The 15151-nt window shown below is 43.1% G+C and overlaps 1 protein-coding gene across 1 annotated transcript in view; it reads right to left on the reverse strand.

Annotated features, from left to right (window-relative positions):
- Positions 1–12050: 12050 nt before the first annotated feature.
- tpm4a (tropomyosin 4a) overlaps positions 12051–15151 on the reverse strand; it is a 39246-nt gene continuing 36145 nt past the window's right edge. The window contains exon 8 of the mRNA XM_078424080.1: positions 12051–13488. Within this exon, the coding sequence (XP_078280206.1) occupies positions 13406–13488 (83 nt within the window). The 3' untranslated portion in view covers positions 12051–13405. The remainder of the gene's footprint in view (positions 13489–15151) is intronic.

Below are 15151 nucleotides of genomic sequence, written 5' to 3' on the forward strand. Positions count from 1 at the left end.
CTGGGAACCCATCTCTGCGAGCCCGCATGGCCACAGTTTGCAAGGGATCAGAGTCCAGTCCACCTGAAGGGAAGGCCCTGATCTGATGATTACTTTTACTGTAAGTTGTTTTTAACATTATTTTTACTTTTAAAGTATTGCATTAACATTTTTTAAACATTTAAAACCACTTCAATAGTTGATAATATGAACAGAAAATGCTCAGCAGGCCAGCAGCCTCTGCGGAGAGAAACAATATCTCAGGTTAAAGAGCCTTCATGAAAACTCCCTCCACAGAGGCTGCCTGACTTTCATTGTCTCTCTCTACAGAGCCTGAGTGTATCAATATTTTCTGGTTAATTACACTTCAGCGGTAAAATTACATGTAAGAGATCTTTGGTGAGCTACTGGATATGAAAGGTTGAAAAAGATATGGTCCAAATACAGCAAATGGGACTAGCTCAGGTCGATAACTTGGTCAGTCATCATGGACAAGTTGGGTCAAAGGGCCTGTTTCTGTGCTGTAAAACACTACGTCTCAATTTCAGATTCCTCCTAGCCCTGCCTGCCTGGTCTCCATTGCTGTCAGGTACCCACCTGACTCTCTCTTCTGACTCTTTCCCCTGACTCTTCCCTCTGAACTCTCCCCCCTGAACTCTCCCTCCGCACCCCCTTTCCTCGCTCCACCTCCCTTTCCTGAACCCAGCTTTGAATCTCATGTCTCGGGGCCACCCAGGCGGCTTATCTCCCGCCTGCAGCTCTCGGACGGATCACTTGAGATGGGAGTCGGTCAAGGTCAGCCAGCCTCGCTCTGTGCCCATCCTTTATCTCGGTGAGAGTCCGGCATTGCTGGTGCAGAACGTGTCCAGATGTTTGTCAAAGGGTCACACACTATCATTAAACAATTTTTCTTGGTCAGGAAAAAGATTTCTAGTCCACAGTTACATCATGACTAAGAAAAATATTTTCAGAGAAACTCTGAACTGATAATTCTCACGACACGGGGGGTGGCTCATTGGCCCATTTAGGCTTTTCCAGCTCATAGAGCAAAGTCATCAATCCCTTCCTCTACATATCTCTCTCTCTTTCTTTCACATCAACTCCCCCAAGTCTCCTGTCACCTAGCTACACTGCGGGTAATTTGTAAGTGATAATTAACCTACCAACATGTCTTTTGCAGCAGACTGGAACACCTGGAGGAAGCCCATGCAGTCACAGCGAAAGCATGCAAACTTCCCACAGACATGCTGGATGGTATAAGAAAATAACTGTAGATGCTGGTACAAATTGATTTATTCACAAAATGCTGGAATAACTCAGCAGGTCAGGCAGCATCTCCCGAGATGCTGCCTGACCTGCTGAGTTACTCCAGCATTTTGTGAATAAATCGACATGCTGGATGGGTTGGTAGGGGGGGGGGGGGGGTGATACTTGGGTGCTGATGCTATGAGTCAGCTGCACTACGACTTGTTTGGAGTCATAGAGCATGGAATCAGGCCCTTTAACCTTTAGCTCAACTCATCCACACTGATCAAGGTGCCTTCCTGAGCAAAAGCCATTTGCTTGCATTTAGCACGAGAGAACAAAGGGAGACCATTGGGGACAAAGTGAAATACTTGTGCAACTTTGTAAATTTGGGTATTGAAAATGAATAATCTCACTGCAACATGTGACAACAAAGATTCATTAATCAATTCATCCATTCATCAATGTCTTGTACAGTTCTAACATGATGTCCAAATTTTTATACTCTTATGCCCTGACTGATGAAGATCGGCATGCCAAACTCCTTCCTCCTCATCCTGTCTACCTATATTGTCACTTTCAGGGAACTATGCATCTGTGCCCCTCGTCTCCATTCTGCAAAACTCTCCAGGGCACTGTCATTTACTGTGCAAGTCCTGCCCTTGTTTAACTACCAAAGTGAAACATTTCACACATGTCCCAGTTAAACAGTTAAATTCCATCTGTCATTTCTTAAACCCCTTTCCCATCTGATCTAGATCCTGTACAAACGAAGAACTGCAGATGCTGGTTTATACCAAAGGTAGACACAAAGTGGGATTAGTGGTGATGGGGCACTTTGGTCGGCGTAGGCAAGTTGGGCTGAAGAGCCTGTTTCCGCGGTGTATAACTCTATAAACTGGACAAGAGAACTGTGTGATTGCTGCTGGAATTCGTCTTTTTCTCACCTTTAGCAGCTCCAAGGAGTAATGACTGTCAGCCACGTTGCCTCTGAATTCAGCAACTTCTGTTATCTTGCCTTCTGCTTCATAAGAATCTTATGACAAAAGAGAGTTTGATAGAGCTCTTAGGGCTAGTGGAATCAAGGGGTATGGGGAGAAGGCAGGAACGGGCTACTAATTGTGGATGATCAGCCATGATCACATTGAATGGCGGTGCTGGCTCGAAGGGCCGAATGGCATACTTCTGCACCTATTGTCTATGTATCTATATAAAACAGGAAAATCATGCACAGATATCCACCAATTGTCTCACAGATCTTTTTTTAAAGTTTTTGTCTAATTAATTTTCTGGTACTGAGTAAAACAGCAATCGTTCAGTTTAACATACTGTACCAAGGAACGTTCTTGTGTTCTCCTCTCCGAAGCACTTATTTCTGCTCTCTGACACCACAGTTCACCCATTTCTTTGGAGCATGGCAACCTAATTACCCACAAAGCAGACTACCCTTCAAATTCATGGATGGTACAAGTCTATAGGCAACAAAGTGTGCAGGGAAGAGAGAGATAATCATACAGCATGGAAACAGACCCTACGACCCAACTACCTATGCCGACCAAGATGCCCATCCACACTAGTCCCACCTGCATGTGTTTTTTTATTACCATTTACCATTTACTTTTGCAACTGAATGACCTCCTAGCCCACTTAAGGCTGAGACAATTTTATATAGGCCAGACCAGGGAGAGGGAACTGATTCCCTTCCTTAAGGGATGCAAGTTAATCCGCAGACACTAGGAACTGCAGATGTTGGTTTACCAAAGAGACACAAATTATTGGAGTAACTCAGCAGGTCAGGCAACAACTCTGGAGAACATGAATATGTGACGTTTTGGATTGGGACCCGTCTTCTTCAAAGTACGCATACCTTGAGGAGGTTTCAACTTCTTCAATACAATACAATACAATATATCTTTATGGTCATTGTAGAGGGGTACAATGAGATTGGGAATGCGACTTCCATTCGATGCAATAAATTAATTAGTTAAACAAAAGAAATTTAGACAACCCAGAGAAACAAAATTAAAACAGTGCAAATAGGTCTGTGCCTGGTCGATGTGCGACATGACCATCCGAAGGAGACAGTTCATGGGGGGGCACTCAGCAGGACCGGTTCAGAGTAGCTATAGCTCTGGGGATGAAGCTGTTCCTAAGTCTGGGGGTGCGGGCGTAGAAGGCCTTGTAACGTCTGCCGGATGGTAGAAGTTTGAACAGACTATTGCAGGGGTGTGAGGAGTCTTTATGAATGCTGGTGGCTTTCCTGAGGCATCGTGTATTGTAGATGCCCTCCAAGGCTGGTAGCTGTGTCCCGATAATCTTCTGAGCTCTGTAGACTACCCGCTGAAGAGGTCTCCTCTCCGCCACTGTGCAGCTGAGATACCACACAGAGATGCCATACGTTAGGATGCTCTCTGTGGTGCAGCAGTAGAAGGTTGTCAGCAGCTGTTGGGACAGACCAGTTTTTTTCAGTGGTCTCAGGTCTGTTTTATTTTTGAAGTGGTTCTCATTAAGAACCACTGAACCCAATCTTGCAGTTCATTGCAGAGTTTGCGTCACAATTTTGGCTTAAGGAACTATTGAAACATCCTACGGACTTTTCCTGGGGTGGATCCAGACATGTTTGGATTTCTCCAAAAGATTAAAATCTGTCCTGGTACTGCATCTTCCCACTGATCAGCAGCAGCCAACATGGCCTTATAAGGTCATTGCTGAGACAATGAATCGTGCTTGCTCATCAGATGGCAACGGAAGGATTGTGTGAATTCTTTTGCCTTGAATAAGCCATTTTCTTTTGCTGCCTGTAATTTGAAATTGCACTGTAGCGTACCGAACTACTGTGAAAAGATAAAAACACAACCGTGAGCCTGGGAGGGGGAGGAGGGAGTGAACTATTCAACATCCATGGTTATATTCTTCACGACGCACACACACCCACACACACAAAGCATACATGAGGATATTTATATGGGTAGAAGGTCAAAACTGGGAGGCAAAAACACTTATTTGTCACTAATGAACTGAAAACTAAAAGTAATTCGTTTGAATCAATTGAAACTTTTAAATCTGAGAGTGGTACTTTTTTTAAAAAATCACGAAAAAACTGCAGATTGCTGGAAATCTGAAAGAAACACCGAAAATGCTCAAAACACTCAGCAGATCAGCTAGCATCTGTGAAAAATCTCAGACCTGAGACCCCACTCATCAGAACTGAAAACGAGAGACAACAAGTTCGTTTTCAGTTGCAGAGAAGGTGAGGTAGAACAAAAAGGGAATATCTCTGATAGGGTAAGACAAAATGGGTTACTCTGGCAGTTAGAAACCCATCGCATTTCTTTAAGTGTTAAGTGGTGCTAGTAGCAAGGCCGTGGGACATGTCCAGCAGTCAGACTGTGCGAATGGAGAGAGAAATACTGAGCCAAAATCAGAATGGATTAATGCAGAAATGGTCAGTTCTGATACAAGCAGAAAGTCAGAGCAAGTCACCAAACGTTGGTGAGTCCAGAAGGTGCAATGAGTCCGATTGGAAGATGAGATGCTATTCTTCATGCTTGTGTTTCACACTCCTGGTAACAGTGCAAAGTGCTGCAGAACCAAGGCAAGTAGACAATGAATTCTCCAATTTTAGATAATCTCCTATTACCCCCCACAATTACCCCCCTTTCTTCCCCACACCCCCCTATTTCTTCCCTCTCCTCCTCCTCTCCTCCCCTGTGCTCCACCCAGACTTGCCCTCAGCTTTCATCTCTGGCCATCTGCCTATCAAAAAAAAAAACCTTGCTTCCTTCCATCTCAGCCAGGGCCAATTGTGACCTGTGTGAGAGGAGAGGTGAATACCGGTTAAAGTGCTGTATACGAATGTGTGAAGTATAAGAAATAAAGTGGATGAGCTTGAGACTCAGTTAGAAAATGGAAAGTATGATGTTGTGGGAATTACAGAGACTTGGCTGCAAGAGGACCAGGGCTGGGAACTGAATATTCAGGGGTATACGTCCTATCGAAAAGACAGACAGGTGGGCAGAGGGGGTGGGGTTGTTGGTAAGGAATGATATTCAGTCCCTTGCAAGGGGTGACTTTTTCACTCCGAGAGTTGTGAATCTGTGGAATTCTCTGCCTTAGAAGGCAATGGAGGCCAATTCTCTGGATGCTTTCAAGAGAGTTAGATAGAGCTCTTAAAGATAGCGGAGTCAAGGGATATGGGGAGAAGGCAGGAACGGGGTACTAATTGTGGATGATCAGCCATGATCACAGTGAATGGTGGAGCTGGCTCGAAGGGCGAATGGCCTACTCCTGCACCTATTGTCTATTGTCACCTATTACCTCCCACACTTTGTCCTGCCTCTTCCCTCTTCCATCTTTCTTCTCCCCACCCCACCCCACTACAATCAGTCTGAAGAAGGGTCTTGACCTGAAATATCACCGATCCACGTTCTCCAGAGATGCTGCTTGACCTGTTAAGTTACTTCAGCACTTTGTGTCCTTTTAAGTGGATACACTGAGTCCTTGTTATTCATGAGGGATAGGGGTATGGACTTTCTGCAGATAGCAATCAAATGCAGGTATCACTTAGGCCAGCAAATCCCATTGTGCATCTAAATTATTTTCAACTTATATAATACAAATATTCCAGATCCTGGCCTGGGCCCATACTCCTGACTATTGCTCCAGCAACACACAACCCTTCTTCCAGATGGGATTCGTGTGTACAAGAAGCCATTTCTGCTCTGTTGGTTCCCCTGGGACAAATCACAAATGTTAAGTCAGCGAATGATGAAGACAGAGTATGATGTGTTATAAGTCAGACCTAATCTAACTGAATGGCAGAACAGACTCACGTGGGATGATCCGTAGGACAACCTTTTATGAGTCCTGGAAGGACAAGGGCTGCTGCTGCTTGCATGTAGCCCTTCGCATCAACTTACCCAGGAGCTACATTACTCTTCTTTCACAATCGGCAGCTACAGTCCTGTAATTTCCCACCTTACTGATTCTGTATTGGTTCAAGGAGACAACACAGCAGCATTTTCTCAAAGATAATAAGGGATGCAGAGGATGCTGGACTTACACACTGTATGTGAATGAATTAATGAAACAAGAGCTGAGGCATTTCCAGGGTGAGAGTGATAATATTTCTTTATGAGGTGTGTCTGCAGCAAGCAGACAGTTTATACCAACATAGTGGATCTTTCGGGGTCACTGTACAGCATATCCCAGCCCAGTTTTGTGCAGCAAAATAAAGATCTGGAGCAATAAATACTTTGTTGGAGGAACTCAGCAGGTCAAGCAGCATCTATAGGAATAGAGGAATGGTTGACGTTTTTGGTCAAAACTCTGCATCGACCCAGAGGAGTACATCCTGCTGGCCAGGACATTTAAATGGATAAATGCTTGTTAAATATTTATATTGCCAGCCACATAGACAACTCACATAATTATTTAGTCTAGACACTGGGAGGCCAACTACAGATTGATTGATTGTTAAACCTTTGTTCAGTCAATAAAATTTTACAATCATCAAGTCTATAAATAAAATATTTACTTCTACTCCCATTTAATAAAATGTTGGCTGAAGTGAATAGAATCAGTGATGTAATGTGGTTGGGGGAGGGGTGGAGGGATGGAGGGATGGCCTCGGTTTGCACTGGGAGTTCCATCAACAGTATCCATGGGACAACAGGAGCTACAGAGCAGTGTGGACTGCACTCTGATCACACTGAAACGCATGCAGCACGTGTTGCTTACTTATGATGCACATGATGATACCACTACCTTCTATATCCACTTAGTCCATTTGTATATTCTACATGTGTGCATCAGGCTGTTTTCCATCTTTAAATACAAGTGTATAACACTGTTCACAGTCACTGCAGATTTTTTCTGTTGCCTGGCTTTCCCAGTCAGTTCCTCAGTTGTATGTCTATCTCTGGCTGCATCCTTTTGGCATAACTCACTGCTTTCCTGTTACTGCAGCAACAGTTGACTCTATGCCTCTATCCCAAAACCTTCAAAGCTTCACCTGAATCATTCTTAATCTTTCTTAAGACTTTCTGCATCCTTTACTAAAATGGCTGATCTGCTAACCATTTGGGAATCCCTTCCCATATTGCAAGTCAGCAGCTGTCAATCTACATCACTAATGATTTTCCTTCAAGCAGGTGTCCTGTTGTCCATCACTCCAATTGCTTGGAGAATAATTGAAGTACAAAATAGTTGCTGTAGCAGGAATGAGATTCTACAGAGTCTCTCTTTTATAACTTCTAACTCCACTGTGCCAGTATTGCATTAGAAGCAGAGCTGTAATGTATTGCCCTGTGTTGCATGATACTGCAATTCAATCGACGAACCGACTGCTATACTATCGACTGACTACTGCTTCTGGCATGTGTGTTGGTGAAACTCTTTTACAGAAGAGCTTCATGGTGAATGAGTGCACCTATAACACTGACCCTATTTCTGGACATTGGGAACTACCCTTTGATTTGAAGCTACACTCACATCTGTGTGGCTCATGAAACATGGAATTCCCTGGCATTTTTGGCAACCATCTCAATGGAAGTTACATTCTATACTCCAAATCATATCTAAGCTTTTTGTGCCCAACAGCTTATATTGGATTTATTCAACTGGATCAAAGCTGACATGTCTCCGTGCATTATTTAAATGCTTGCCAGTGCTTTGGTAGGTCTTTTAGCACACCGATAAGAACACTCACTCTTTCACCTCTTTTCATTTTATGTGCCTAACATAAAGCTCTCCATTATCTAGATGACTGCTGGCTGAAGTACTTGTATAACTCCTGAAATGAAATGCTGGAAACACTCAGCAAGTCAAACTGCATCTAGGGAAAAACAAAATTGTTCTGGTGAGGGGTACTGGATCTGAAACGTTAACTCTTTCTCTTTCCACAGATGCTGCCTGAACTGCTGAGTGTTTCCATCATTATCAGTTTTTAATTTCAGATTTCCAGCATCTGCATTTCTTTTTGATTTTCATCTTCTAATATCTGTTCTGCTTTGCAAGTGGCTGTCTGCAGAGATGCTAAGTGAGTGAGTGTACAATGTCTTTCAACACTGATTTCTGAGATCAAAATATTTTATTAATGTTTTCTGCGGTACTGACTGCCTGCACATTCTCTGTCTTTAACCTCAGGAATGTTAGTGGCCAAGAGAAAAATCTCTGTCTTTTCCCTGTAGGAATGATTTACACGCCTTGTTATGCACCCTCAGGCTGTCTATGGGGGCTGCATGTACATGAAAAGTAATTTCCTTTCATTTCCCACTGAAAGTCACAGTGTCTGGGTCCTCTGTCTGTTTGTCCCAACAAGTCCCCATTATTACAGATTGATGTTGCCAGTCTTTGTTTAACTTTTACTTGAAAATCAGTTGGTACCTCTTTAAGACTCAAAGTTGCTGTCTGCAGCCCTCTTTCTCTTTCTCTTTCTCTGCCTTTGATTCTCTTTCCCTCCCCCATCTCTCCTTTATTTTCTCTATCTCCCACTCCCCCTCCCTGAGATGGCCCATTTTTCTAAACCTCTTGTTGAGCTGTATTGAGGAATCTCAACATTTGGGGCTAGCTTCTGACACTACTGCTGGTTTTACCCTAAATCTATAGTTTCCCCTGAGTACCACAGTGAACATCTCAATCCTCAATCGGGTGACACCTGTTAGTTCAAAAGTTTTTGCAATGACTTTTACTGTTGGCATCTTTCTTCTTTGGAACTGAAGACAATTCTCAAGGCCAAAGTACTTAAGGATGGCCCCAGACTAAGCTGGGAGCATTGGGAATCTCTGACTACAGTAATGCCTACAGTAGAACAGGGGTGTAGATTTTATTCTGGTCTCAGCGAAAGGTATCCTCCTATTCAATAGAATGCTCACCATAGCAACAAAGCTCTCATGCATTTTACCCACGACAAAACTAAAGCACTGAACATATCCAATACTTTCCTGTAACTTATCTGCTGACTTTGTGTCAGATGGGCCACGTATTGCTAATATCCCTTCCACAATTCTGTGATTCTTTTGTAAGGGTGCGAAAGAATAAGGGGCTCAAAAGAATAATTTCCTGAACTAATGGTTTGTAACTCCCAAAGATTTGCTAAAATTAATCTCCTGGCACTGATGTAGCAATTCTGAAAAAAAATCACAGGGTTATTAAACATGCAAATCGGTTTTGAATCTGTCATCCATGTCATTTGTGGAAATGGGAAGTGATCTTCAGGAATGCATCCAACAACAGCATAAACCCTGAATTAAAATAAGCAATTTTAAAATGTATTTTGTCCGCACTAAAGTATCTACCTGCACATTACTGTTCAGTGGTGAAGCAGCTGGATCGCTTCTCACACCGCATCAGATTTTTATAGCATTTATCTTTAATTTTGCAATGGAAATGTCCCTTTAAAGGCACAATGTTCAGAAAGTGGCTCGAGCGCAGAGCACCACAAACGGGGCTATCTGGAATGTGTCTGAATTCCTTGTGTGATCCAGACCTTCTCCCTTGGGGAATGTGTGACTGAGCGTCCTCTCACGCTGCACTTCCCACAACGGCTTCTCGCCTCACTCCTCCACGCACCCAGCTCCTCCTTCCCGTCATCCCACTTCTCTTCCCTTACTCTCCCTCTTCTCTACTCCCCCTAATCACTGATCCCCTATCCTCCAGTTCATTCCAGTACTCTATTACGCTTCATTCAGGCTGAATCTGCAACTCTTCTTCCTCTGCCCCACCTACATGGCCATTCTGCTGTCCCTCAGTCTTGATTACATTGACTTTGTTCTTCTCATTGCCATGTCACCCTCCTCCCTGATTCCCACTCCAATCATTCCTGGCAGTCATCCCTCATTGTCAACAGTGGCCTGAGTTCTCCTTTATCCTCTTGAACTTTGCTCAGGTCTTTTTCTCTTCCTATCATTGCACATTGGTGGTGGGAATTCATTTTGTCAGGAGTATTTGCCGGCAGTTTTGCAGCATCTGGAATCAGTTCGAACAAAAGAGGCACCCTGAATTATACTGATTATTCAGCAGTTTCAGCAAACTCCACATTCCTTCTGCTGTTTGAGTATAGTGATTCCTTCTTGAGTTCATTGGTAATTTTCTGTATTTACAGAATTCTTCTGCTCACAGAAATACTTTCCCCACATCCACCCCACCCAAACTGTTCATTATTTTTAAGACCTTTGTTATATCATCTTCAACTCTTGGACTTTAACTGAAGAAAATGATGTTTGACCTTTTCAATCTCCTCTAACTGCTCTTCCTCACCACACTGCTAATACTTTGTCTTCTCTGGGGTTCCAACATTTTTTTTCATGAAATAGTGATCAATCTTTGCAACCTGAAAAGAGTATGTTTAAAATAACATATTACTGTGATTTACATGTCCCCCCCTCCTCTCCAAATAAATGCTGGTGCTCTAAATGGTTTGATGTATCTTTTAATATGACAGAGGTAGTGAGGAAGGCATTTGGTTAGTTTGCCATCAAAGGCTGAGGCATTCAGCATAAGAAACGCAAAGAAGTGCAGGTGCTGGAATCTTGAGAATACAAAGTGCTGGAGTAACTCAGCTGGTCAGCCCACATCTGTGGTGGGAATGGAGACAACTTTTTGTGTTGGGACTCTTTGTTCGGACTGATTGGAGTGGGGTGGTGGGGGACGGAGGGGAATCTGGAAAAGAGTGGTGGGGATGGGCCAATGCCTGGCAAGTTATAGGTGGATACAGGTGAAGGAGGATTGCTTGGCAGATGGGTGGAGTAAATGGCAAAGCTAGAAATGAAAAGGAGACAAATGGATGTCAGATAAGGAGTGAAAAGTAAAGCCAAATTGAGAGATTTATGGGAAATATGTGGGAGGGGTAGGGTTGCAGGAAAAGGAGCAAGGTAAAGAGTGAGCATCGGGGAGGGGGGGGGTTAGTATTTAAAATTGGAGAATCCAATGTTTATATTGTTGGCTTCGAAGCTACTCAAGCAGAATGAGAGGTGCTATTCCTCCATTTTGCATGTGGCTTCACTCTACCATGGAAGAGGTCCAAGACTGAAAGATTGGTATGGGAACAGGAGTTAAAGTGGTTAGCAACCAGGAGATCCAGCAAGCCTTAATGGACTGAGTCCAAGTCTTTGGCACCATCGCTACATTTACTCATGGTCTTTGGTCTTGCTGATACAAAGGCCACATTGGGAACTCTGTATACAGTCGTCAAGGTTTGAAGAGGTGCATGTGAACCTGTCTCACCTGAAAAGGTTGCTGTGGCCCACATCACAGCATTCTCTGACATTCCCACCACCTTCGACATGATCCCATCACAGATCGCAACTTCCCATCCCCAGTATTTTCCACAGATGCCATTCCCTCCACAACTCTTTGGTCAACTCACCCCTCCCACCTAAGCTGTCCTGTCCCCAGGTACTTTCTCCTTCAAATGCAGATGTAACACCAATTACTACACACCCTCCCTCGGCATCATCCAGGGACTCTGTAACAAGACAAGAGCAGTGGTCTTAAATGAATTATAAGCACAGAAACTTATGTGCTCTAGAAAGGGGATTGGTAATGAGGGGGCATATTTGAGGATGATTTATTTCCTGACTTTATTCACAAACAGCAACAGCAGTATTGAAATTCTGAATTATTTTTCTCCAAAGGCCTGTAGATTCTGGAGATCAAGATTTGCCACGATTGGAACTAAATGGCAGAGCAGGCTTCAGATCAACCTGGAGACCAAGGCCACACACTCCAGTGATTTAAGGAACTATCTTTACACGGCACATTAGTGCCACACGAATTACTGAAGGAAGCTGCAATGAATGGAACAATCAAACAACAAGATTTCTTCAGCAGTGAGTCATTTTATTTGCTTATTGGTCAACATCACCAGTGTAAATGCAGATCACATCATCATTCCCCAAGACAACTGTTTGGGGTGTGCATTCCCTTTTAATCCAGTGCCACATCATCTTTAATACAAACAGTGTCTTGTTTCTGTGTTCAAGGTCCAGCAAGTGTGTGATTTGTATAAAACAGTTTAAAAAAAAATCAGTGTCAGTCACAACTAATGCTGAGGAGAGGCACTTCTGCACTTTCTTAAAGGGGAAAGTCACTTTTGATTATGTTGTAAAGAAACTGTAACCTAGCTCATGCTATGGTATTGGGACATCTCCAGCCCTTGGAAGAGTTTTGCGTGTTTTTATGCTACTGAGGGCTGTTTGAGGATCGGAGAATGATCTATTTAACACCATGCAGCAAGTCCAAATCAACTGTCCATTCTTTTTTTCTAATGCAAATAAGCCTTCACCCACTGAGTAAAAGTATAAAGGCACATTCCAATATATGAGCTGCAAAACAACTCACTTGAATCGTTGAGGTGACACTGGATTGGGGTTGCAATGCAAGACTAAAGTGAAACCAGCATTAGCCGAGGCATTTCTCAAATCTTCTCCCCCGTGTTTTGGATTACTCCATGCAGGAAAAGGAGATGGGTTCGGTTAAAGAACCCATGTCTCAACATAAGCAAGCTTCATGTGTTCCTACATTTGGATCTCCCAACCTCAGTACACGTGGAATGACTACATTTTGCAGACTGTTGCACAACAAATCAATCAGCAAACTTGGGACTTGGGGCTCTCCACTGCTGGCTTTGGGAAGGGACCCAGGTAACCTTGGCCCACAAAGGGACATCTTGTTGCAAGAATTGAAGAGACTCAAAAATCAGATGAAGTGATCAGCTGGGTACTAGCTTGCACTGCCAGTTACCTTCCTGGATCTAATGAGTAACCTCACCCACTGAAATGTAGAACAAAGCTAGCGAGTACAATAGTTGGCAGCACAATAAACATGGACAGCAACAGGCTGACGAGATTTCAGGCTGCAGGCTCTACCTGGAGTTCCACAAAATACAGGGCAGGTCATGCCCCAAACCTGCACTTCCTTGCTTCACGTCCAGAAGAGAGAGTTTACTTATGTGCTTAATCTAACAATAGGAGAGAGACTGTGTGTACATGTGTGGGGAAGGGCAAGGAAAGAACCGAATAGCGCAATAAAAATTCAACAAAATACAAAATAAAAACTTTGGTCCACATTTGATAATAATCGAGCTAAGTCGACGATTGATGAGGGAGAGGACGATATGGAATGTAGAGTCATGGGCAGTCAGATGAAAATGGTCACATTGAGTTGTGATCTTCTCGCCTCCTTACAAGTTGTGCAGTTCCTGTAGAGTTTGATCGAGGACCTGGTGCATACCCATGTTCTCTTCTTTTGCACGAGTAACTTGTTCTATTGAAAGCAAGGGAGAAAAATGGAATACAGGTCAACATCAGGCATGGAGGAAGTGGTGGAAAAAAATCAGATATGGAAGAAGTGGTAGAAAACAAGGAGCTGGCAGAACTGATCGAGTCTGCTGCTATTTACACACTGAATTTCAAGTCCTTACATTTGCAACGCCCTCCCTTTAAGTGCAGGTTCGGTGGAGAAAGCATCCCAAACTAGCTTGGAAGTTTAGTCAAAGTTTAGAAGTAATTCCGATAGAAGGTGGAATGCTTGCCTGACTTGTACCAACCCAAATTTAAAAAAAAGCACCTCACACAGAATGGGCTTGTTGCATCAGCACATTTAACACAATAGATACCATTTGTAGAAATGGGAACAAGGTGAACATGGATCCTTGCATTGTATTTCAGCGATTACTGGTGCAGCACTGCCCTCAATCAAACCCCATTTTCTATGGGAATGCATACATTTACAAGTTTCATGTGCTTTTGCTTTACAGTTCCTGCCATTTGAACTCTATCCTAACTAGCAAATATCTTCTCACTGGCCTAACCATGCACATTGAAAGAAGCAGACATACAAATTGAGAAATGATGATGCCTATCGACCTAACAACATATTTGTAAATCTTTTTTCATACAGTTTTCATTTTAATCACATCCTAATAGCAGATCAACCAGAACTGTACACAGTACTCCAAATGTGGTCTCACCTACGTCTTGTACAGGTATAACTTGACATCTCAACTCAATACACTGACCGATAAAGGCAAGCGTGCCAAATCCCTTCACCACCTTGTCTACTCATGTCACCACTTACATGGATCTATGTACTTGCACCACTACGTCTCTCTCTTCTACAACATTCTCCAGGGCTTTACCATTTACTGTGCAAGTCCTGGTCTGGTTTGTCCTACTAAAATGTAACACCTTGCATTATCTGAATTAAACTCCATCAGCCCTTTCTCAGTCCATTGACTCAGTTGATCAAGATCCTGTTGTAAACATAGATAACCTTCTTCCAATATTCAATATCATGGCAGGTGGTTGAGATTAGTGCCCCTTTCCTACACTAAACCCACATCCTTCAATTCCCTCCTGCACACAGGAAGATTAATAATCTCAGTTCTTCAGTAATGAAAACCTAATGAAAATCCAAATGCTGGAATCTGAAACAGAAACGTTGGACTCAGCCAGTCAAGCAGCACCTGTGGAGTGAGAAACCAGTCAATGTTTCAGGTCAGTGACCTTTCTGCAACTCTGAGCAACTTTCTTTCTACCAATGCTTCTTGACTGGCTGAATTCTAACAGCATCTCTGTTGTTTGGTAAATATCTTTAAAATTCAAAGTGGTCCAAATATTTGCCTCTGGAGATTGACCAAAATTTCTGAAAACATGTGGGTAGGACTAATGAGATTGTTGCATTCGAAGCTGGACTGAACCCAATTGGCTAAATGATTCCTCCAGGGTTATACAAGATCAGTGCAAATGACTTGTGGTCTGAGTTATAGTGTCGATGTACAAGCCAGTATTATTGTAGTTCCACCAACAATAACCTCCAAAATAACAATCCCAAACCAGCAGATGGACAATCCAAATCCCTTTGAAAGGGTTGAACTGGCTCACCCAAAGTACCTGAACACACAGGATTAAGCAGATGCCCTGGGAAG

Source organism: Rhinoraja longicauda, chromosome 28, assembly GCF_053455715.1.
Source record: "Rhinoraja longicauda isolate Sanriku21f chromosome 28, sRhiLon1.1, whole genome shotgun sequence".
Lineage (NCBI taxonomy): Eukaryota > Metazoa > Chordata > Chondrichthyes > Rajiformes > Arhynchobatidae > Rhinoraja > Rhinoraja longicauda.